Source organism: Sander vitreus, chromosome 4 (assembly GCF_031162955.1).
Source record: "Sander vitreus isolate 19-12246 chromosome 4, sanVit1, whole genome shotgun sequence".
Classification (NCBI taxonomy): Eukaryota; Metazoa; Chordata; class Actinopteri; order Perciformes; family Percidae; genus Sander; species Sander vitreus.
The window spans coordinates 7,981,557-8,006,585 of record NC_135858.1 but is presented as its reverse complement, the minus strand read 5'-3'; the positions used below and the strand labels follow the sequence as shown (position 1 = coordinate 8,006,585).

The window sequence follows — 25,029 nt, the reverse complement described above, 5'->3', positions numbered from 1 at the left end:
ATTTATTTTTTTACCATAATTAATTCTCATTCTGTCAGTTGCGTGAGTGTGCACTGAACCACTGTAGCTTGGATGAGAAATTGCAGAAAAGTTGTCTTTCTCAAGGAGGGAGTGTACCAAGCTCTTTGATTTTATCGAGCGATGGGAAGAACATAAATCTCCTGCACACTTATTTAAAGCAGTTGTTTGAGGTAACAAAAAGGTAATATAGAGTGAGATATACAAAGCAGCGTTGTAACATTGTCACATATGTGACACATATGTTTAAACCATTGTTCCACAATTGTACTATACTGTACTTAATAGGATTACACCAGTATTTGTATCACAGAGCTCTGTGCTATTAACCTTTCTCTCCAGGTTTCCTTTTATAAGGGCAAAGTGGGCGTCCCTCAGCAAAGACGCCAGTGTTGCAATGTTTTCAGCCATTGTGATTTTAATTAGAGGAATTTGGCCGCAGCCACCATCATCAGATCCTCTTATTTGTAATCTGAGTGAGTTGGCTGGCGTTGACGAGCTGACGTCCAATACTCAATTGGACTCTTTAACCCCTCTGAGTAGACAGATTTTGTTTTGTCTCACCATCTCAGGCAAACACGATACTGCAGGAATCGTGTTTCAAAGTGCATGAAAGCAGAACAATCTAACAAAACACCATTATGGTAAAAATAACAGTCCCTGGAGCCAAAAACTTCCCAAAATGTTGTGACTTAAATACAATGGCTTTAGATTCAAAGGGTTTCCCATTCACAAAAAGTGACAGAAATACGTTTGCTCCAATTAAAAGATTACATGGAGGAGACAGAACATAGCCTATGTAGACTGCATTGTAAATGTTAGTCCCAGTCAACCAACAGATCACTCAGTAACTGTTTCAGTTAGTGAGTACTAAAGATAAGTGACTGTTCTCGCTGTGCGCTCTAACAGTCATACATCTAGTCTCTTCCAACATTTCACATGGCGGGGGGGCAGTCAGTGCCACAGGGGGGCCGCGGCACTCTGTGCCTGGGCGTGCCATCTCAGGCAAGTGTCAGACTTTCACCACGTGGACCACCTCTACTCTATTAGATTAGACTCTGGCCCTCCTCGGGTTTGTAATTGCATTTGCCTGATGCTGTGTATTTAAGAATAGAACGGCCTCGGCCCCTGTGGCCATACCCTACCTGATTTCCCAGCTGCCTCCAGAGGGAGAAGACCAGCACCAGCCCCAGGATAAGAAGTCGTCATGACAACCAAGAGGCAACTGGTGAGGGGAAAATGGATAGACCTGCTCTAGTCTTCCTTTCTCTCTTAGTGACTTTGCACTTTTCTTTCCTAGTGGATTTTTTTCTTTGTCATTTACTGTTTCTTAACGTCTGTGAGGTAATTCACTTTGGTTCATTTCTTTCCACCCCTTGTTCTTGTTCTGAGAGGGACAAAAAAAAAAGCAGCGATGTTTCTTTGTGCTGGGTCTCCCTGGGAGTGGGAAATGAAGGGCTGTCGAATGGGGACTCATATTTCATCCTGTCCATAATTTATGGAGAGACTAGGGTTAGGAAGGGACATTGCGCTAACAGGGGGGAATGCTTGTCATAAGCATCCCCCATGAGTCATAATAAGCAACTGGATGGGGGTACAAATCGATGGTGACACATGTTTCTGTTAGCTACACAGTGCACTTAATGCCATTTTTCATCTTAAGCATTTGCAGATAAGCTTCCATTAAGTGTCATTATGTGTCAGTGATACTTTGTGGCAATGTTTAGCGGTTTGTTTGAGGCTACTCAGCTGGGCTTGTTAGGGCTTCCTGCTAGCATGCTAACTGCTATAGCCAATGTGACTTAGCAGATCTTGAAAAGCTACTGCTATGTAGGGTTGGAACTTGACCTCTTCCAGCCAGCTCTGCTTTAATGAGACAGCAAGCCTTTCTGTATATGGCGTGGGACAGTGACATTCTTTTGAACTGGGAGTTGCACCAGCCGGTGGTAGTATTTCATAAACCACAACCTGTCTGCTAATCACAAATTACAGCCAGCCTCTCCTATAGCCCTGATCCAGCTCTCTCCACAGGGAAGCCAGGGCCAAGGAGAAGAATACTATCTCCTGCCAAGTCCCCACCACTCACCACTACAAGGTGCTTATAAATCGGCATCCTCGCAGATAGTTCAAGGTTTTGATTTGGTCGTGACCTTAGTTCATAAATCTCAATGATGTAGGGGCCTTGGTTAAAAGGCTGCTGGATCAACACTCAGATGGGGCACCCCTCCCTCGCTTTCTGTCTCTTTCTCTCCTTCTCTGACTCTCTCTCCTCTTCCATCTCTCCCAACCTCAAGTCCCTTTTTCAGTCCCTGCTGCAGCTTTGAGTCCCCACAGCCTCTATAACGAGAGAGAGAGAGAGAGAGAGAGAGAGAGAGAGAGAGAGAGAGAGAGAGAGAGAGAGAGAGAGAGAGAGAGAGAGAGAGAGAGAGAGAGAGAGAGAGAGAGAGAGAGAGAGAGAGAGAGAGAGAGAGAGAGAGAGAGAGAGAGAGATGGTGAGGGGGTGAAACAGGCAATCAATAAATCAATATGTTTTGCGCCACTAAGCTAGGGTAAGCTCACTCTCTCAATATACACTCACTTACAATCCCAGCAAATTTCTTTCAACACACAAACAAATGAAGGCCCAGGACAGAATGTCCCTTGCCAAAAGACATTTTGTTGTTTTAGGGACTTTCTTTTTTTCTCATTCTATTTCCTGTTTTGGATCATTAAGCCATTGATTTTTGTTTCAACGGGTAAGTGGCGGTGGGGAGCCCCCTGGGAGCTGGCTGAAAACCTCAACAGAGTGGCCCCAGCAGGAGTTTCTCTAGTTGTGACAGGCTGCTCCCAAGGGCCAGTGTGCCCTCTTAACTCTGCAGGGGAGAAACTATCGCCTGAAATCAGTCACTCTGCCTCAGCATTCCCAGGCACTCCTCCATTAGAGTATTCACTGGGATATCTATAGATTTCTTCTTGCTAAATGTCTTTGCAACCACTCTAAGTAGAAATGATGTGCGCATTTAGTTATGGATTTGGATTCTGGTCCTCACAGAAATTCTTATAGGTGTAGAAATGGTCAGTTCTTTTTATGGATTTTTAATCATGGAAAAAGTTGGCTGAAGCATCTGCTTTCCTATCACTATGTTGAATATTTTTAGGTCCATGGGGGCGGTGAGGGTAGAGGAAAGAGCTGGAGAGATACGGTGAGATACAGTGGCAACCCTGGCAGACCAAGATTCAGTTGGCCAACGGCCAGCAAGATATTACAGTCAGATATATAGTAACACAGATGGATGCACTCAGCCTAAAGAGGCTGACATATTGGCCAGCGCTGTCATAAGAATGACATAATACCTATCCTGACAGGTAATGAAAATAAAGGCTGCTCCACCGCAGAGTTGCATAAGCACTTTAACTTTAGCTCATACAGCGTAAAACATACCCCTGACATATGGGATATCCCAAGGGAAGTGTTCAGAGTGGTTGGATGTTAAAGATGGAGGTCTGACAATTGGAAGTGGTCCCCTAACATGCTGTAGATGTAACTCTTGATTTCAGCACTCAACCAAAGCATCCAATGGGTTCTACTGTGTCTCCTTGATATAAAGATATTCTTCTTCATTTTATTAAAAGAAATCATTCTGCCCTCTTCCTCAGAAAATGCAGACATATATTTTCAGCATTACAACTTTCTTTCTTGAAAACACAAAACTATTCAAATGTGCGGAAAGTTGTAACTATGCATGTACTTTTCATGTCTCATTTAAAAAGCAATAATGATCATATCAGTGGTGTGAGCTACTCAGATCCTTTTTTAACACAAATGAAAGCACAAATACAAAAAAATCATAACATTTCACTTCATTTTACATTTCTATACGAGTATGTTGCTGTATTCTTGAATTTAAGCCATATTGGATTTACACTGTTGCATCATTATGGCAAAATAGATCCATGAGGTGGTTGGATCACCTACTCCAGTGTATCTTGGGTGCATTTACATGTGCATTTGTATGTGGTTAAGCTCAGTCTGGACAAAATCCAAGTTCATTTGAGTCATTTAGTGCCAGATGTAAAGGTCTGTTTAACAAGATGAGATACATGTGAAAAACTGCTGTGTTCCTGCAAAGTACATCAAAGCATAGGACTTAAATTAATACCAAGGGAGCATGGCATGTGAAGCAGAAGCTCCCCGGCTCAATAACAAAACACTCTGCCATGTAGTGAGAGGATAGTTAAATTAACTCAGTGATGAGGAACTGTGTGGTATACGGACATTTGAAATTGAGACATGTCATTTTGTCATTAATTCCTGAGCAATGAAATATCCCGTGCTCATTTAAGTTCACTTAGAGGTTTTGCTGCTACAGCCTTACTTGGTCTCGCATGACCAGTAGCTAATGGCGGCTAATGTTAGCCAACTTTGGGTTGGCTGGTAATGTTATTTCTCCTTACATAGTCTTGCTTTAAAGTGCACATGTCTACTGACAATGCCTTTAAAGACCAACTCTTTGACCCATTGGTTTGACTGCATAATAAGTAAAACAATAAACACCAGACTATGGTAAAAAAGGAATGTAAAATCTTCTTCTGACAATGTTATCCTGCTATTTTCTTCCTCCACTTCTTCATTCAGATCTTCTCGCCTCCTCTTCCTGTCCCAGTCTCCTTCTGTTCAAAAGGAAAGGCAGCTGTAGATACTTTACTGGTTCAATTTGAAGGAACTTTTCCACCATTAATAATGAAATCGTATTTGCCTCTCCCCCCCTCTTTCTCACTTCCTCCAGAAACGAACCTGGTGCAGCTACTTAAAACTATCTCTTACACTTAGTTTCTCAACTCTCTTCTTCTTATCCTTAGCTAAACCCTCAGTTTTGCAGGAGGAAATAAACAAGAGGGGGCGGACAAATTAAACAGATGTAAATGAAGAAAGGAAGACAGTGAAATACAGAGAGGGAGAGGGAGAGGGAGAGGGAGAGGAGTCGCAACAGAGAGTTAAAAAACAAAATAGAGCGAATGAGCATTTGATATTGTAACCAATTTATTTTTCAGTGCATACGCATTCACTTTCATGGTCACCAATTCAGTCTTTCTTCCATTTCAATTTATCTTTTTTTGTATGTGGAAATGCAGAGGGAGCTAACTGTTGGCATTATTTCAGGACAGTGAATAGCTGAAGCCATCAGTGTGAATGTAGGAATGAATGAGAGTAATAAAAGATGAAATATAGATTGACATTTGTGGCTGTTGTGTCCTTGAACATAAGACGAAAGATTCTTCCTTTCTGTCCTGAGTGTGTTTTCTTGTTGACATTGTGTGCACACATTCTTTCTGTGTGTGAGTGTAGTCAGGTTGGTACAGTAGATGCAAATATCAGAGCTTGCATGTGCGTATGTGTATAGCCTACTGCATGTATACTCAATCTCATGCATGTGCATATTTTTTTACTCTGAAGTGTGTGGGAGTGAGAGAACATTCATGTCGCCCACCTGGGCTTTAGCACGGAGCCAATAGAGCTGTCTTCTGAAAAACTCCCTGTTGTTTCTTTGGCGGGTTTGACTGTATCACTTCCTTCTTACTCCTCCTCCTCGAATATTACTCCTCTCTTCTCCCTCGATCTGCTCTGTTCCTCTGTTCCTGACACTCATCTCTTTCTCTCTTCCTGCCTTTTCTATATTTAATCAGCCAGGGAGTGTGAAATTAGTGATTATTTGATGGAAATATGCAGTGTGTGTGTGTGTGTGTGTGTGTGTGTGTGTGTGTGTGTGTGTGTGTGTGTGTGTGTGTGTGTGTGTGTGTGTGTGTGTGTGTGCATGTGTGTGTGTCTCATTTGCACATGGGTGTGTTAGGGTATAGTGTATGTATAGTGTATGTACAAGTGCATGTCACAGGCAGGTGTGAAGCTGTGTGTGTGTGTGTGTGTGTGTGTGTGTGTGTGTGTGTGTGTGTGTGTGTGTGTGTGTGTGATGTTTTATATATTGCATAAAATCTATTTGCATTAAAGGGTTTTAGTTAGAATGACATTCAAACTGACATTAGCGCTGCATGAAAAACTGCAGTCCTTTCATTAACTTCAATAAGACCACTGTATTGAGGTACCGTAGTGGTGCCAGTGCAAAGGGCTCAAGCAAAAATCGCATGGTCGTTCAAAAATCAAGCCAGAATTCAACCTGGCTCAACTTTAACAACAATGCAACATCATTGGCATCACAATGTGTTGACCAACGGACTATGTGACTATGCATGCATTCCTGGCAGATTACTTTGTAACATTAATGGAGTAATTCTACTGTGAACTTCTTGTATATATATTTATTTGTTTTTCTTCTTGTCATTTATTGTGCATGCTACCTTATATTTACCAGTTATTTGACCTTAATAAAATTGAGATATGTCATGCATGGGATTGGTACCATAGGGTTTAACCAAAATCTAAATGTAGCTATCAGCAACATTGGTTTGCATCAAGTTAGCAAACACTAGCCAGTCTGTTACCATGGATATTTGCAAGCCTCCAAGTTTGGTAGCAAATCGATGCATGATTCCATGGTAAACCAGAGTTATAGCATTAGTTATGTTTTCCAGATTATTGTCATTTATTGTACATGCTACCTTATATTTATCAGTTTTCAGCTCAGCAACCTTGGTTTTGCATATTCTAAGCTAGCTGTAAACCCCCATTTGGCTGCTACATTCCCAGTGTTAGCAAACGCTAGCTAGTCTGTTAACATGAATCTTTGCAAGCCTCCAAGCACAGACGTCACACTTTAAATCCTTCCTGTTGCCTTTCACCATCCACTTATTTAACTGCTGTCGCATCCCTTGACATGTCATCTCCTTTTCCCTCTTTCTTTTTCTATTTTTAGCCTCAACAGCTGTTTTGTTTTGCTCTTTTACCATAGACGGCAACTTACGACTCTTATGCTCGTACTTGCTCACTCAGCGCTCACAGCGCCCACCCGCTCCCCTCCCCCTCTCTCTTCTATGTCAACATTCTATGATGGAATCTTATGAGACAGGGCGCCTAATCTAGCCTGTTAGTCCTCTAAAATGTTATATAATAACATTGAGGAAATGCAGAAATGATTTAGAAATGCACAACAGCAGCTACCTATAGAAAATACCCAAAAAAGATTTTTTTTTTTTTAACCATCGCTTTGGCGCCCCCCATGGTGCTGCGCCCCTATGCGCCGCATATAGTGCATACCTACTTTTTGCGCCACTGGAATCACCTGAACAATAGGAAAATATTTTCTTACTCCTCCCATTTCAGCAGTCAACGAGACTGTCCAACGATAGCCGGAGAGGGACAGAGAGAATCACAGCTGGTTAAAGCCAAAGTGCAACATTATGTGAAAAATACTCTTATTTTCTCTCTTGTCGGGTTTGATGAGAAGATCAGTGCCTGTCTCATATCTGTCATATATGTCTGTAAATATACAGTTAGTGCCAGCATACGGTTAGCTTACGGGGAGAAAGCTAGCCTATCTGTCGGAAGGTGATGAAATCTGTCTTTTAGCCTCTCAAAAGCTCACTAATTAACACGTTATATCTCCTATGTTTAATCCATACAAAAAACAAAGTTCAAAATGTTTCTGAAGTCTCTGCTGGTTGCCTGTCAACCTCACAGTGACTTCTTAACGCCACCGTAAAACCCCAAGTGGTTGTTAAATGTCAAACTATTCATTTAAATCTCTTTTCTGCCCCCTCCTGTTCTCCATGATCACCTCTACTGTGATTTTAAACAGCCAAAATTCTGGCCAAAAATATTATGTAGTATTATTTAGTTGGCTCTAAATTTCTGTTATGGATTAGTCAGAATGGATGGCTAGGCTTACAACATGCAAAGTTAGCTAAGGCTATAATGTTAGAGATATGGGTACATTGGCAAGGATTTTACGGACATTTCAAAAGCATTGCACATATCCTAACAAAATAATGAATGAGAGACACTTAAACAGTCCTTTATTTATGGTGCTATCTTGCGCTACTTAGTTAATAAAGACAAAAGCACTTCTTCAGCCGGTACACCTCAATGCTTCCTGTAACGATAGCTGTCAATCAAGGTAGGCTAAGGAGATCTGTGGGTGAGATCATGTTGAATGTGACCAATCATAAGAGGGCCAGTGCCTCCCTTGGTTTCATTCACAAGAGCAGAAATCCACTTTGAGAGCAGAGTGACCTGTAAGAGCGTATATTTCCCTCCAGCACTTGCAAAGCAGACACTCTCTTGCATGTGGTGGCTGCTCTGTGCACTTGCTGAATAGTGCCATTCTTTGCCTCACCCCATGTTTTGTTTCATGCACGCAGCTGCCTGTACTTCTCTGGGTTGTTGAATTGGTGCGCGAAGACTAATATCTGCGTGTGTGAAACTTGTGAGCATGTGAGCATGTTTTATCGCACTCTTGAGATATGATATAAACCTGACGCCATACAAACTCACTCATTTACATATTTTTCTGTTTGTGTTATCAGACAACAGAATGAGCATAAAATAGTGATTTGATCGCAGCTCACAAATACTTGTTAACCAGACAAACATTATTGCTGATATGGTAACATGCCAATAAAATCACTATTTTATGATTGCTGTGTGACAAAATAGTAACAAAATACCGACTGTTTGGTGACGATTTTTTGCATTCAAATCTTTCACAAAGAACGACACAAATGTAAATGTAAGGTTTGCACCATCACACAATCATTGATTGACCGTGATACCACAGAAAAAAATGTATGTAACAATATCGCTTATCCTATATGGTCAGGTTTTATAGTATACCTTTTTACAATGACTACAAGTCCTGTAATTTCTGACAAGTATAATGTCAATAGCATAACATTAACATTAGCTAATGCACTTGGAAATAAATGGTTCTCCATATGTTACCTTGACAAAATCAATATCAATGTCTGTTGTTGTGTGACAGTATGAATAGCTGAATTATGACATTGGCCACTATGACGACATTCGAGATCAGCTATTGATTGCGTGAGCAAAAGTCATTATTTTATTGGTTGGCTAGTTTTATTGGCATCCGAAATTCACAGAAAGCGAACCAGCTGCAGAAAGAACCTGCCTAGATAGATGGGTTCAAATCTTTAAATTGATGTGCGATTAATTCGGACATGTCACGTTAGTTGTAAGTCACGTTTGGTCTACTGTGTGCACATATTTTTATTTTATATGTCTGTAGCTTCTCACTGACTCTGCTTTATTCAATATACATTTTTATTTTAGTTTTTCATCACTGTGTCTCTCGCTGCCTTCTTCCAATACAAGGGCAGGCGATTGTGAGTGACAGCTTATTACATCACCATCTCCTCACCCCCTAACCTTATGCGACAGAAACAAGAGAATGCACATGGGTGTGTGAGGCTAAAGTATACGTACGAGTGCATGTCACAGGCAGGTGTGAAGCTGTGTGTGCAAGAAAGCATGTGAGCGTGCATGTGCGTATTTGCACATAAGAGTAGTTGCTTTTTCTCGCAATTCATGGTATGTTTGCCCCTGCTGCTATTTGTGTCTATATTTACATTTGCATATGCTGTAAGGTATCTTTCATATGCACAGGCCTTTCAAGTCAGCTCTCATTCTCTTCTTCTCATACTCACACATTCACACACACACAGACACACACACAGTCCAGGCGATATGCAGCTCATGAATACTCCCAATTATGGGAAACCCACTCATCTTCTCTGTACCTCAGTGATGGCTGGAGAAGAGGACAAAAGTTGTTCGGGGATAAAAGTGATAGCAGTCTGCCCAGTTCGGAATGTGACAGCTTTTGAACTTGTTTTTCTCTCTCTTTTTTTCTATTCATTAGATAAGTGAAAAGCAAAAACCCAGTGATGGCACGCCAGTACGAGCCATGATTTATGTTCACCTCTGGAAAGAGAAAAGTAGAATTTATGGCTTCCTCGTCTGGCCTAATCTTCACTATATGCTGCAAAGCCCAGGCAATGCAGAAAGCTTAGACGGGGAGGGAGAGAGAGGCTGAAAATTGTCCTCTACACTTTCTCTAGTTAGCTTTTTTTCTTTTTTCTTTCTCTTCCTCTCACTTACTAACCAACTCTATCACATTTTGTCCTTGTCATTTTTTTTCTCCTCCTGCAAGCTACACTGGAGCACCCGTACATACATATACTTGGTGCACACAGTGAAGCTTTGTACATTTCTAATCACACGCATGCAGGTGCACCATGCACACAGGTGCACGCTCGCACATAAACTGAGGGAGCTGCTCAGCCCCTCAGCGACACCTTCACTGCTCTCAAACCAATTTTCTCACACTTTTTCATTCTCCATGTCTTCTCCTCTTTCTTTCTCCTGCTGCCTTGCTCCGCACCTCCGCCCTCAACCGCCTCCACATATAGATCCTTTCTTTTTATAGTCAAAGCTATAGTCCCCATGGCAACACCAGAGTTGTTGATTGCCAAGGTGCTGTACATCTAATTATGTAACTATCGCAAGGGGTTGTGTTGTTGTTGTTGTTGTTGTTGTTGTGTGTGTGTGTGTGTGTGTGTGTGTGTGTGTGTGTGTGTGTGTGTGTGTGTGTGTGTGTGTGTGTGTGTGTGAGGGGGGGGTCCTCTATTAGCAATGCCTCCTTTTGTGATGGATCAAGCTGTGGTGCGATAATCAATCTGTGTTCAGGGCTCACAAAGGATTGTGTGAGATGTAATGTCTTGTGATTCTCAAAATGGAATGATGTATATTACTGTATGTATCAATGTGAGATATGTGATATGTATACGTGTGTGTGTGTGTGTGTGTGTGTGTGTGTGTGTGTGTGTGTGTGTGTGTGTGTGTGTGTGTGTGTGTGCGTCTCATTTGCACATGGGTGTGTGAGGGTATAATGTATGTATAAGTGCATGTCACAGGCAGGTGTGAAGCTTTAACAGGTTTTGACAGGGTAAAATCATTTGGGGGTGCAGATGACGTGCTTTTTCTATCCAGTTACGGTGTGACAACAGAATTCTCAACTGTCGATTCCTATTAAAGTGCTCGCAGGAAGCATTAATCCTCTCATTCCACATCGATTCTTATCCAAGTAGAGCACTGAAAAGATGGAGGGGAAATTGGAGGGAAACAGATTTATGCATTAACTCACTGTGGAAAAAATAGTTTTCACACTCCGCTCATTTACTCTATTCGTCAACAAATCCGATAAGGAGAAGAGGAGGAAGAAGAACGAGGGAAAATAATAAGATGTTGAACAAGAATAGAAAGGAAAAAAGAGGACTACATTTCCATTTTAACCTCTCATTCAAAACTGCTCGAAAGCCATCCCACTACTGCCAGTGTTCAGGCTGCTTGCCAGTGAAAGAAAGAGAAAACAGGAGGAGATAAAGAAGAGGTGGGCTGGTGTGAAATGGATCAAACAATGGATGTGAGAAAAGCATTGCAGTTCTCAACCAACTACAGGCAAAAGAGAAAAGGAGTGGAGGTGGAGTGGGGGTGTGTGATAACTTGCAGCTTTTAAAATGTCTGTGTTTTGTAACTAGCTTTCTGACAACAGGTCTTCAGAAAGTTGGAGAAAGTATTTTCAGAGCTAGTAAGCGTGCCAACACAAATGTAGCAAGAAGAAGCAAAAGAGAATAAATTGAGATTATTTTGTCACCCATGCCGCTCCCAAGGTCAAGAATGATCTTCCTCGCTTTTGGATGAATCAGATTCGGATGTGTATGTGTCCTGTGTGTATGTCTGTCTATCATTGTCTGTTTTCATGTTCTGTGTAAAAGTAATTTTTTTTTCAAGATTATTTTTGGGGCTTTTCCACCTGTATTTGATAGGATAGCTAGGTGAGAAAGGGGAGAGAGAGGGGCAAGACATGCAGGATATCGTCACAGGTCGGATTCGATCCCCTGGACCTCTGCTTCGAGGCATAAACCTCTCAGTATATGTGCGCCTGCTTTACCCACTGATCCAACCCGGCCACGTGTAAAAGTAATCGTAGTGAAGGAATACGGGATGATCAGAGGGTTACCCAGGAAGGTTTGCTTCCTTTTGTAATCTCTGTGTGTCTCCCTTTCATCTGCTTTTGTGGAGACGTAGTGATCTCGGTAGACGCTACTGGGACAGCAGCACCACAAAGCGAGCAGCAGCATATAGAAACAGGCCAAGAAAGATGGTGACTGCATTTTTCATTTACACAGTTGCTCTGAGAGGGATTTCAGGGTTATCCAATTGCTCTAGGATGATACTTGAGTGCGAGGTCATGTCGTTTAAATAGAACAGTCGCTATTGTAATGTGTCTTTAAACTTCCGCCATCAAACCCATTTCAGCAGTAAATGAGATATTGAGAATACTTTGCTTGCATGTTATTGTTCAGAACAAGTTTTGGTGCAGCGCTTCATCATCTTGCAACATTTTGAACATAAGGAAATATTGATAAATGAGGGCCAATGTCTCCATTTGCCATAATGCACACTGCAGCCACATTGTTGTTCTACTAGCCACCTCAGTGCTGCGGTGCAATAACAGCCAAAGAAAGCATAGGCTCTGCCAATTCATAATTCATCTGGATGCTTTTTTTTCTTATATTTATTTCGCTGCCGTCCACTCAGATCTGACTGCAGAATGCCGCTCAATCCCAGCCCAAACAACTGGGCCAGGCCGTCCCGATGTCAGAAAATACTCTTCTCATCCTTGATCTGACATGATACAGATTGTCCGTCTCTGTTTGTCTGTAAAGATGAGAAGGGATAAAGTGGAAGAGAATGCAACAAAAGGAAAGAGATTGGGATGTTTTGCTTTATAGTCGTCTTTACCCTCACACACAGACATTGATCTCTCCGCAATATGTTTCACTTGAACATCAAAAGAGAGGTTTGGTGTTTGGCCATATGTCAGGATTAAGAACTACAGGGAAAGGAAAGAAAGCAAAATGCTCACTGAGATATGTAGACATTACTGGAGATTAAACCTGATTGTAATCTAAGTGGAATTTAACTATTCATCAACTTTCAAGCCATGATCAACCCTGCTATAGACTGAGCAAACTTTTTTGTCAAACAGGGCCTGTAACGTCACATTGCATTCTGGGTATTTTCGGGTATTTTGTTCTGTCCTTATTATACTTTTAGCGATTCAGTTGGAATTATAATATATGTTATATATATTTTTATATATATATATATTCACATGATGTACACATTATTGCATCAATAATCATAATTCCGAGTCTCATTATCCAAGAACTTTTGGCACTTTAATTTCATTTTGATGCTAATACTTTGAACTTTGAATTCAAACAACTTGAATGCATGAGTATTTCTACACTGTGGTATTGCTACTTTTACTTTAGTAAAAGATCTGTGAAGTACTTCTTCCTCCACTACAGCAATATATTTTTAACTGCAGCTCATGTCCTATTCAGCACCACTGAATAGGACATGAGCTTGCATGTCTTTAGCATTGGGTACATTTAGTAAATTCCCAAACATAATATTATAAACAACAACTGCTTCTCTAGCTCTGTCTGATGACTGGTTGGCTGGGGAAAAAAACATTTACCAGGATTAGCCTGTGCACTTGCAAAGAGGATCACTGAGTACGAGGTGAGGCAATGCCATTTGACTGACTGACCTGAATTCCACTTCTGATGAACACATCTTTTGCCATGGGAAAAAACACAAGCTGATTCCAGTTCCATTAGTCACATTATGGCACTTCTCTCTCCAGTCTGCGGTGTGAGCTGGCCTTTTGCTACAGATGTTGTAAAATACTTCTGTGCCTCAAGAGGTTGCAAAAGTCAATACAATGAAATTTTTACATGTACTGCAGGAGCTTTGATGGAAATGTGGGGGTATTCCATGGGAGTGTAATGCTTCTGTGAATTAATGTAAAATCAATACTTTTAAAATAGGTTGTCCTCTCTGTGACCACTGGTGAAATCTATTACATGCCTGCTAAATGTTTCTAGTTTTTCAGCTTATCTTGCTACTGAGGGGCCCAGTTTCCCAAAAGCATCTCATGATTATAAGCATATTATAAGCATATTTGTTGAGCTAATGTTTTCATTGGCATGTTTCCATTCAAAGATGAGTGTTGTGCATGCTGAGATACTTTGGAAAGCAGGTCCAGGTTGAGTGCCAGTGGTTCATTTGACAGTATGAATACCGACATTTGGTTACACCTAGACCCTGTGGTACTGCTCCTGCAGCGAATCCCTTTCAGATACTGGCTTTCATATACAGTGCACTTAGGAATCAGTATATGTATGAACAGAAAGCACACAAAAAAACCAAACACCTTAATTCAAATGGCACAGAGACAGAATGACGTAAAAGAAAAAAGGGCCTTTAGCTGCAAAATGTAAAATAGAGCAAGTTTTCACAATAGTAGAAGAGGAATATTATAAAGGCAGCCTTCTTTGCTTCCCTGGGAGAGTTTCATGGAGTGCTTTCTCACTGTGATAATGAAATGACCTGGCCTGCACTGCTCCACACACTCTCTCTCTCTCTCTCTCTCTCTCTCTCTCTCTCTCTCTCTCTCTCTCTCTCTCGAAAACACATCTGCCAGACGAGGGTGAAAATGAGAAAATCCTACCTCCTCTCCCAAGTTTCGTGAAGCATACTTTCAATATTCTTTTCAACAGACGATGATGAGAGTGTGAGTGACTGTGTGCTCTTGTGTACCTGTGAGTGTTGTGAATTACTGTGGCTGCATGTATTAGTTTGTGTGTAGTTTTGGAGGCTGGCACTTGCACTGTCTTGGGCAACTTGTAATAAATTGTGTTTGAAGCATATCTGACATAACAAGGTACTAGACAGAAATTCAGTGGATAAAAATCCCATAAAGTTGTCATCGTAGCCGTGTTTTTGTAACTTAATTTCTGTGGTTTGCACGCAGTGAAATCAATACAGTCAACAGAAAACTCAGATCAAGGACTTCAATTTTGTCCCATTTCAAGGTAGAATCCAATATAGCAAACTATAGTCCCACACTGTTTTCAGCTAATCTTGTGGGCCTCACTAGACATTCAGGCCGTACTAGACTGATTCAGAAGAATGACTCACCAGTTTGGTACAGCACAGGCTGCATCCAGTCCATGTATTCCCTTAGCTTCTAGTTAGCAGGGAATCTATGGCAGCACTGAGGCAGAGCGCTGTCATTGAGTTACATAATCAACAGAGGAGTGTAGCAAGAATGTGTGTGTGTGTGTGTGTGTGTGTGTGTGTGTGTGTGTGTGTGTGTGTGTGTGTGTGTGTGTGTGTGTGTGTGTGTGTGTGTGTGTGTGTGTGTGTGTGTGTGTGTGTGTGTGTGTGTGTGTGCCCGTGCAGTTCTTTTCAAGCTGTCGATCATGCGGTACACCAAGGCCACTCTAACACGAGGCTGCTGAGGTGGACTTTCAGCAACAATGGAGCTTACTAAGCCTGCATGTATGTGTGTAGTGTTTTTAAAGTATGAATAGACAGCCGCATTCACAAGGCTGAGGAAAAAAAGGCACGCTACATGCAAGGTATTAGGTGTGTATGCTGATAGATGAGCCAATTTACAGAACATGTTGACTCACAAGGATACATTTACATATTCATTGTGTGTGTGTGTGTGTGTGTGTGTGTGTGTGTGTGTGTGTGTGTGTGTGTGTGTGTGTGTGTGTGTGTGTGTGTGTGTGTGTGTGTGTGTGTGTGTGTGTGTGTGTGTGTGTGTGTGTTGTATGTTGCTATGCATGCTTGGATGCATAGGCCTATTTGTGATTTTGCATGCTTGTGCATGAGCCAAGCTTGTGTGTATACACGTGCATTTCTAGTCATGTAAGCCTGTTTGTGTGTGTACTGTACATGTGTTTATATATGTATGTATGTCTGCATCTCAGTGCCTTTGTGTGTAAATGTAGATGGCATTTTTTTTTCATACTGGCATTAGGCTAAAGAGAGCTTCATGTATTATCTGTGTATTGTTTTGCTTCTGCTGCTCAATGATGCCATCTGGCTTTGGCTAACACCACCACATACATCCTAGGGGAGCTATCCATGCTAGTCAGCGTCTGGTTTTAACAACTGTTTTGGGATCAGTTGTCCAGTGGGCTGGTGCTAACTCACCCTATTATGAGCAGGATGATAAAACTGACCTTGAATCAGTTTATGGGCTATGGGATAATGGATACCACTGATAGAGAGCCCATGAAACTCCAGTCAGCTTTCAGTGATACAAAAATAAATAATGGTTTAACCCCTTAACATTATTTTGAAATGTATCTGAAAAATGTATGAGCTGAGTAATCTGTTAGTTCATAGGATTCTAGGTGTTTCAAGAATTACATTGGAGTAAAAAATTGCTTCAAGTTTTGAACTAAAATAAATGTTACATTAAGGGACAGTACTAAAATGAATAGAGGGTGGGGGTGTTTTTATTTTTATTTTTAGGGGAGAACAAGGGAGGTTAATGTTTATCTTCTCTCAGATTTATATTTTATTTCAGCCTTCCTTGTTAGATATGTTATATAAAATGTATTTACATCAATAAGATGACGTCATGTGTGCCATGGATACAGAGGTGTGTTTTGTCATGTGTAGAGGACAGCATCATTAACATTAAAATATCTTGAGATTTTAGCGTTTGAGGGTGTTGTAGTTTAATTTCTTAGTCAAAGGGGTTAAGACCAGTGCTTGCACAAAACCAGTGGAGGTGGAACGCAATTAGGTCAGATTGAGGCCAGACCATTTGTATGGGTCACGGTAAAAGCGCTCATATGTATGCAGGCTTATAGGCCCCTTGGGAGCACTGGGCTGACCTTGTCCCATACTCTGATCTATGTCCTCATCTCCCCCCATGTCCTCTTTTCCTCATTCCTCCCCCCTCTTCCTTTTTATCACCACATTTTTCTCTTCTCAAACACCCCTGTTTTTTTTGGGGGGGGTTTACGGTTTTCCATTAGTCTCTCTTTTTTCTCACCCTGTTTGGTTTCACCCCTCCTAAAAGCTCCCTCTTTCCTACCCAGCACTGTTTTTTATTCACATCCTTCTTTCTCTCATACTTTTTTTTCTCTCATTTTAACTCCCTTTTTTTTCATTCACCAGTTCATTTATCCCCTCTTGTCCTTCTTTTTCCATATCAACAGCCAGTCTGATAAATAATGCATCACAGCACATTAAAAACATTAGTAGGGTTCTCTTGGCTGTCAAATAGAGGGAGGAGACGAGGAGAGGAAGGAATGGGTAACTCCATTTTAAATAAATGTTGTGAAGGATGATGTGGTTTAATATTAGCAGCAGAAAAGCGCCAGGAAAGGGCGAAGGTCCGAGCATTAATTGCGTTTGTGTCGTGACATTGTGTCCTCGTGCTCAAAGGTTTTGCCTTTGGTGAATCATCTGAAAGCCCAGAGATTCATTAAGATGATGACTGTATTAGCAAACTCTGAAGAAAAGATGTAATGACATTTAGCAAAACACTGATGCTGCATCACACAGAACCTTGACCTTTATCTCCTCCCTTTTCATCCTCAGCTTTCTCCTCTTCTCCTCTCCTTTCCTCTCTTCTTTTCTCCTCTGCCCCTCCTCCCTCCCGCCTTTCCTTTCATTCCTCCTGGCAGTGTGGCGATTGGCATTATTAAAAATTGATTGGCGGCGAGCGTTTAGCCGGGTGGTGAGGCGGAGAGGGAAGGTTTGACAGGCAGGAGTGAAATGAAAGGAGGGCCTCGGCGGACACACTGTAGAAAGGTCTCACTGGGGGGAGACCACAGGTGTGTGTGTGTGTGTGTGTGTGTGTGTGTGTGTGTGTGTGTGTGTGTGTGTGTGTGTGTGTGTGTGTGTGTGTGTGTGTGTGTTCACTTGTATGTACAAACTTGTGTGTGAGGCTAAGAGAGGATTGTGCAAGAACATTTTGTAGTGAGGCTTAACTCATACATACTACAGTATGTGTACTTTGTGTGTATGAGTTGATTTTGCTTTGTTTTGTGTGTGTGTTTGTAAATACCACATTACGTATAGCCAAGTCCAAACAGACCACTTCACGATGGCACACAAGCATCCAGAGAGGATACACTGTCACAGTAGCTCTGCTGACCCAGAGTTACCTATCCACCATCGTCCCTCAATCCCTCTTTCTATCGTTCCGTTCATCCCTCTGCTTATCCCCTTTCAAACCCTTCGCTCTTCTTTCATCTCACATCAAATAATATTTCCAACCCATATTCCCAACTAGCTATTCCCCCAATGGCTATAAGTGCTACAGCTTTGGAGATTTTCAATACACTTTATCTGCAATTTGGCTGAGTGATTCTAAAAAACTTTTTTTGGGAGGGGTAAAAGCATGCGCTATTACATGAGTACACAATGCTTACTGGTTGTCTCTTGTTTTCTTCTTTTTCTCTCTTTGTCCTCTCTTTCTCTCTCTGTCACAGATGAATAGACCAATCCAGGTGAAGCCAGCAGATAGCGAGAGTCGAGGAGGTACTGTATGCCCTACAAACATGCTGCCTGTGCGTATCAGCCTCACCATTATCTGTCCCATTAGATGCCCTGTACCTCAACGCAGGCTGACAGCGCGGCCTGGCCGGACCCTCCACTATTCAGAACGCATTATGTAAACAGTGTTCCTCCTGGCTGGCGCTGCCCTTAGCTCCTTTCTTGGAGTTTCATTGTATGCACTGATGCATGTGCATGCACGCACATACACAGAAACATGCATGTCACCTCATGCTTGAGGGAAAAACAGGTCACTTATTTTTGTCAAACACCTTTTATAACCTATAAGTCCTATTTGACTCATGTCACAAGTTTGCATTAGCCAAATGAACTGCAGTTTCAATTGACAGATCTGTGTGAATGAAAGTGGATGTCTATTCTGGTCATTTGTGTCTGGCGTAGGCTACTGTATTGACAGCTAAGACAGCTTAAAGCGCATTTTCTATGTCTAGACATGTAGTGACCTGCTCCTGACATCAATCAATGGACTGTACAAGAGAAGATTGATGCAGTTTGACTGTTTTTGGCTGGAGTCTTTCAAACTTTGCAGTTGTTAATATAATTGGCACCAGAGTGATTCTTCAGTCACAAGAAAGATGAAAAGAGAGGGGGAAAAAAACAGGAAATAGAGCATGCAAAGAGTTGAAGGTTGATAAGCAGAGAGAAGTATAAGGACTGAGAAAGAGGTGTTAGCCTGTAAAGGGGAAAAAAACCCTTTAAGGAAAGGAAGAGAGATTGTGCGACATCCTCTTCTATTTAGTTTGGTGGTACTCTGAGTATGATTGATGGAGCAGGAGGGAACAGAGGCGAGCACCAAGCACGAGGAAGCAAAGTGCAGGGCAATGCAGGCCGTCCATACCTCTGTCTGTTATTTGGGTCTATCTTTCTCTGTATGTATGTCCTCAGCCCACTTCTATTCTCCTCATCTATTCTGCACACTGTCTATCCCTTGGATGTTTTTTCTCGGGTATGAATGCAAAGCTACATCTTATTGTCAGGGTGTTACATTTTAATTGCAGTGGTGGTAGAAGAACTTAGATCCTTTACTAGTACCAGCACACTGTGCTGAAAATATGCCATTACAAAATATGCCATTACAAGTAAAAGTCCGACATTTAAAATCACACTGATTGTAAAAGTAAATCAGTAAAATGTACTTAAAGTATCAGCGGTAAAATTATCGTTCTGCAGAAAATGTCCCTTGTGACTAATACACTGTATTATTATATATTACATTATTATATTGTTAATAATGATGCATCAGTGTAAGTAGCATTTTACTGTTTACTGTAGTTGGTGGAGTTGGGGCTACTTTAAAAAAAATGTCATATTGTGGCCGGGTTGGTTCAGTGGTTAGAGCAGGCGCACATATACTTTGAGGCTTATGCCTCGACGCAGAGGTCCAGAGTCCAACCTGTGACGATTTCCTGCATGTCTTCCCCCTCTCTCTCCCCTTTCTCACCTAACTGTCCTATCAGTTAAAGGCGGAAAAGCCCAAAAAATAGCCTTAAATAAAAAAATAAAAAGAATGTCATATACAAAGTTAGGTAGTTTAGTCCAATGGTTCCCTGCTTAAGGGTCACGCCCCCTTCATGTCACAACATAAATTAGTTGAATAATGATTAATAGGGGAAGGAAAGAGAAAAGAAAAACAAATTCTGCCACACAGATTATTTTTATTTTGGATTTTCTATAATCTTTGTGAAATAATGGATCATTTGGGCCTCGAACAGTTATTAAAAAAAAAAAAAAGTTCAGACGGAAAAATCACTCTATGGTGGAACAACTCATAGACATCTGAAACATACGGAGCCCCCAACTAGACACTGTAGTAGTATAAGGCAGCATAAAATGGAAATACTCAAGTAAAAGGTGGGGGGCCAAACATTTCAAGATGTGTGTGTCTGTTCTGTGTGTACAGTGCAAGGCCAGAGCACAGATTAGTCTTGTTGACTCTGCAAGGACAGCCTGTCAGGCACAGGCAATGGAGAACAGACCCTAAACATGCACGCACACACACACACACACACACACACACACACACACACACACACACAGATAACCACACCTAGACACACGTTAATTTGCAAAACGAATTCAGAGGCAACTGCACTGAGGCTCATTAATTTCCCAACATATACATCCATTTCCACAAAACTCTTATTCTGTGCAACGTAAAAACAGACAGCCTGGCACACCGACACATCTGCTTTGTGCTAACACACTTTCACCATCTGCCCCACAATGTTACACTCACTCAGTGACTCAATCACGCTGTCATGGTGAATAATAAACTGATGCTGGACCTCAGTCTGGCAATATTTTATCAAAACCCATAATTGTACAATTTTATTATTTTTTAGCTATTTAACTATTATTTAGTTATGTGTTGCTTTTTGTCCACAGAGACTGTTCACCAAATGTTCTGAAATGCCAATGTTAACTTCAAGAAAGAAGAGAACAGCAGCTGCTATGTGCAAAAGACTGGTTGCTATGTGTTTGTAATGAGAAATAATGTAGACCAAGAAATGTGTTAAATTGGTGCTGTGTGACTTGATAACATGAACAAGTAATTGCTCTAATGTTTTATCTGATGTATCCCTGTATAGAAAGTAGGCATTTTATTTTGAAAGTGTTTATCAGTGCTTTCCAGTGGCCATGTGTGCATAGCTTCCTGAATAACAACAGGTTACCCTCCCATGCAACCCCGCATTCATGTAATTGTCTGCTGGATTCAACATAACCTTTGACTTATGCATATTACTTGTTATTTCTGTTATATTATATTTATTTTTATATCTAATTGGTTTCACAGTTAAACTCGCAGCCTCATTATTGTGCAGCAGGCACTAGCATCCTGTATGTGATGCATATTTAATATAATAACAACCAAATGTGTTGTTACATGTAAACAGAGCCTCCCGGACAAACTTGCTGTGGAACTTAACTTAGACTTCCATTAAATTTTAATCATGTTCTGACCTGAGGAGAGCCACACCAACGCATCTGTCTGTCTAATACCTGTGACAGGCGCAATTCCTCGCAGGTAGTACTTGATGTACAAAAATTGGCTGATTAGCCTGGTATGTCAGACCATGGATTTTCACACAAGCCATTGTTAGTGTCTATTAGATATCGTGTCATATTCAGCAAATACATCAGTTACCAAGATGGTGTGTGCAGGTGTTGTCTCTCTTTCTTTATGTAATGTATTCACAACTATGTAAACATAAAATATGATAGAAGGAAAATGGAAGACCAATTTACCATTTCCTTTTTTTATTAGTATTTTTATAGAGTATTTTATTCTTCTCTCATGTTCAGATATATCACAGTATAACTACGACATGTTGTTTACAACAGTATAGAGGTGCCTGAAACATACTGCTTGTTTTTGGCATGACATTGTTACAGACAAACAGTTCAGATGGTATGGAGCAAGATGCCACAGAAAAAGGAATGGAATAGTTGGATAACCATAATATTCACTCACTGTACCCTCATGAAGAGTGGAGTATCATATCAGCTTCTTATCTTACATGTTGAGCTATTCTACAACTATAAGCCAAACAGGTTGTTTTATATATTAGCCAGTAACAATATTTTGTTTGTCCCAAAAGGATTTGTCACATACCAGTAGTTATAAACACACATTTATTGCAGGCGACACAAGTCGAACTAGCAGTGCTAAATACGATGCGAGCGAGCATTGTGCTGTTACCATCAGACTCTGAGAGCTGAGGGCACGTTGCCACAGGACAAAGACTGCACAAAAGATGTTTTCTTGCCTTAAACATGAGTTCTTCCACTAGAAATTTTAATGAAATCACTGTAGGAAAATATTAATAAATGTAAAACCAGGTAAACCAAGAAAAAACATGCTACATAATTTAAAATACACAATGTATTACAGACAGTGTTCAGCAAGTACCATTGTATGTGCCGTGAGCGAGGACTGCTAAATCAGTGCCACTGAAATTTGTCCATAAAGTTAACAGTTTCCAAATTAATTCAGTAAAGCTGTTTGTGTAATATAATTATCGGCATCTGTCACTGACTTGTTATGAACATTTTATTTGTTATTCTATTGTTATTGCATTGCTGATTTTTTCCAAATGGAGCTGAGCACCTACGTATGACCATGAACCCTTTGTTTAGAATAACATACTCATCAAGAATTTGTGGTTAAGCAAATAGCTTTGAGCAAATAGCTTCATTCAAACCCAAGTGAAATCTAAAGATTAAGAATAAATGGGTGGATAACATATGTTACCTTGGATAACATATAGCCTACAGTCTGTTATATCACAAAACGTTTTTTTTCCATACAAGTAAAGATGAGTAAAAAATGCTGCTGTTTCAGGGAATATAGCGTGCCTTTATGTAGAATATTAAAAAGGCATCTCTGATCTTCTGATCGTGACCTATTCCTTTCTCTTTTAGAAGACAGAAAGCTCTTTGTGGGTATGCTCAACAAGCAACAGTCAGAAGATGACGTGCGGCGCCTTTTCGAGTCCTTCGGCAGCATTGAGGAATGCACCATCCTCAGAGGTCCCGACGGAAACAGCAAAGGTGAGTTTATAGCTGTTTATGACTTTGAGCCAGCAGGCTTTTTTCACAGACTACTGCACAGAAATGATTCGGCCTTTCAAAGTTGGTGACTTTGCAAAGTTCTCCTTAAACACTCCGTGTTGAGTGATGTCAAAGCGCACTATTCCACAATCATCAGAGGAGTGGTTACATAAGAATACTGTAGAATCTGTAAATTTCAACAGTAAATGTCATTTGAAGGCTTTGCCCACAGGGATGAGAGATATAAACCAATAACTCTTTACAGATGAACCCCATTAACCTTATGAGTCAACCTACACGGCTCTGATAAAGAAAAAAAACCAAGCCAACCTCCTTATTAACCACCAGGCTTTATGTCATGCCAGAAAAATGTCCTTTCGAAATGTTGTCAGGGTGCTACACAAGTTCAATGCATGAAGTTCATCAGTGGGCTTAGCAGCCAATCAATGAGGCCCGATGATAACTAAGCCTGATGATTACAGTGGGCTTGATCATTCTGATTCCTCCGTGAAGCTCCATTAACAAGGCCTCATCAGCCAGCTTACTTGGCTAAGTGGGCTTTAGCTCAATAATTACTGGCAACTTGATCATTCAAATTCATCAACGGGGCTTGTCAATAGTAAGCGACACCAGAATGCTGTGGCATTTTAAGCCCTATCAGAGGATCCCAAAGTTGTTAATGGTGTCAGAGTGGCATGTTTAGCCCGCTTATTGAGCGTTGATCCACACTAATGTAGCCCTCCTCAGCAAAGAGGGCTTTGTTTACTAAATGTTTGTTGATGTAATGCTGCAGTAAACTTATCCTGGGTGAAAACAAACCAGGAAACGTTTTACTTTTTGTCTTGTTATTCGCAATGCTTTGCTTTGCTACTACTTTTCAGTAAACTTTTCTCTTTTGTATTTACTGTCTCTTTTTCTTCTCTGTCTTTCTCTCTCTTCAGGCTGTGCGTTTGTAAAATACTCCTCTCATGCCGAAGCTCAGGCTGCCATCAGTGCACTACACGGCAGCCAGACAATGCCTGTGAGTACATCCTAACTGTGTGCGTGAGCATGTAGATTTATGTGAGAGAGGTGAGTCACGTAGAGAGATGAGTCACATAAAGCTTAATTACCTTTAAGTTAAGTTAAGCTATACTTTATTAATCCCAGTGAGGGATGAATTTGTCCTTTGCATATGACACATCCTGACTATTTCAGGGCAATGGGTGCCAACTACAGCTCTGACACCATTGGTTTGGCAGGAGAGGATGTGTGTTTGTGAGTGCAAGTGCAGATACAAGCTTATGTCACACACTAACTATGTTCTGCGTGGCGTTTGTGTGTGTATGTGTGGGTGGGTGGATGGGTTGGTGCACAGGGTGCCTCATCCAGTCTGGTGGTGAAGTTCGCCGACACGGATAAGGAGCGCACCATCCGCCGCATGCAGCAGATGGCTGGTCAGATGGGCATCTTCAACCCTATGGCCTTGCAGTTTGGAGCCTACGGAGCTTACGCTCAGGCAAGACGCCCCGCAAAACGCCTTCTTTATCCACAGTTATTTATTCGATGAACCACAATAATGAAATGGGGCGCTTAAGCCTAGCTCACATCTGAAATTAGCAAAAAATGATGAGCTCCCTCTAATTAGGAATACTGTATTTCACTAGGACGAGATGAAAAATGTCTTTTTTAGGTTTGGGAAAGAAAAAAAAAACATTTCGTGGGATTCATTACCTGGTTTTTATCTGGTAGTCTCTGTTTTTCCTCGCTTTCCTTTTATACCCCCCCCCCCCGCTCCGTCCTTTTTTCTTTCTTAGCTCAGTAACTTTCTCCTCTTTCTTGCATTATTCTCAACCCTTTCTTTTTTTTTTTTCAGACTCAAACTTTATTGAGTTTTAATTTTTACAGCAAACAAACGGAGGCAAAATTAAAATACACAACTGTATTGTGTTGATAATGAAATATCAGAGTGAGGGCACTAAAATAAGATAATAAGGATAGAATTATACTTTTTTTTAAATAAAAAAACTTTTTTTTAAGAGAACAGGACATACAACACATGCAAA

The 25,029-nt window shown here is 41.0% G+C and overlaps 1 protein-coding gene across 13 annotated transcripts in view; it reads left to right on the top strand.

Moving 5' to 3' along the window:
- celf4 (CUGBP, Elav-like family member 4) overlaps positions 1 to 25,029 on the top strand; it is an 81,717-nt gene that overhangs the window by 48,995 nt on the left and 7,693 nt on the right. For 8 of the 13 annotated variants that reach the window (XM_078247387.1, XM_078247393.1, XM_078247385.1 and 5 more), the window contains 4 exons: positions 18,349 to 18,397; positions 22,856 to 22,984; positions 23,926 to 24,005; positions 24,342 to 24,494. In XM_078247387.1, coding sequence (XP_078103513.1) covers positions 18,349 to 18,397; positions 22,856 to 22,984; positions 23,926 to 24,005; positions 24,342 to 24,494 — 411 coding nt within the window. Of the gene's footprint in view, positions 1 to 18,348; positions 18,431 to 22,855; positions 22,985 to 23,925; positions 24,006 to 24,341; positions 24,495 to 25,029 lie in introns of those variants that run through there. The other 5 variants (XM_078247389.1, XM_078247388.1, XM_078247381.1 and 2 more) reach the window with 4 other exon arrangements.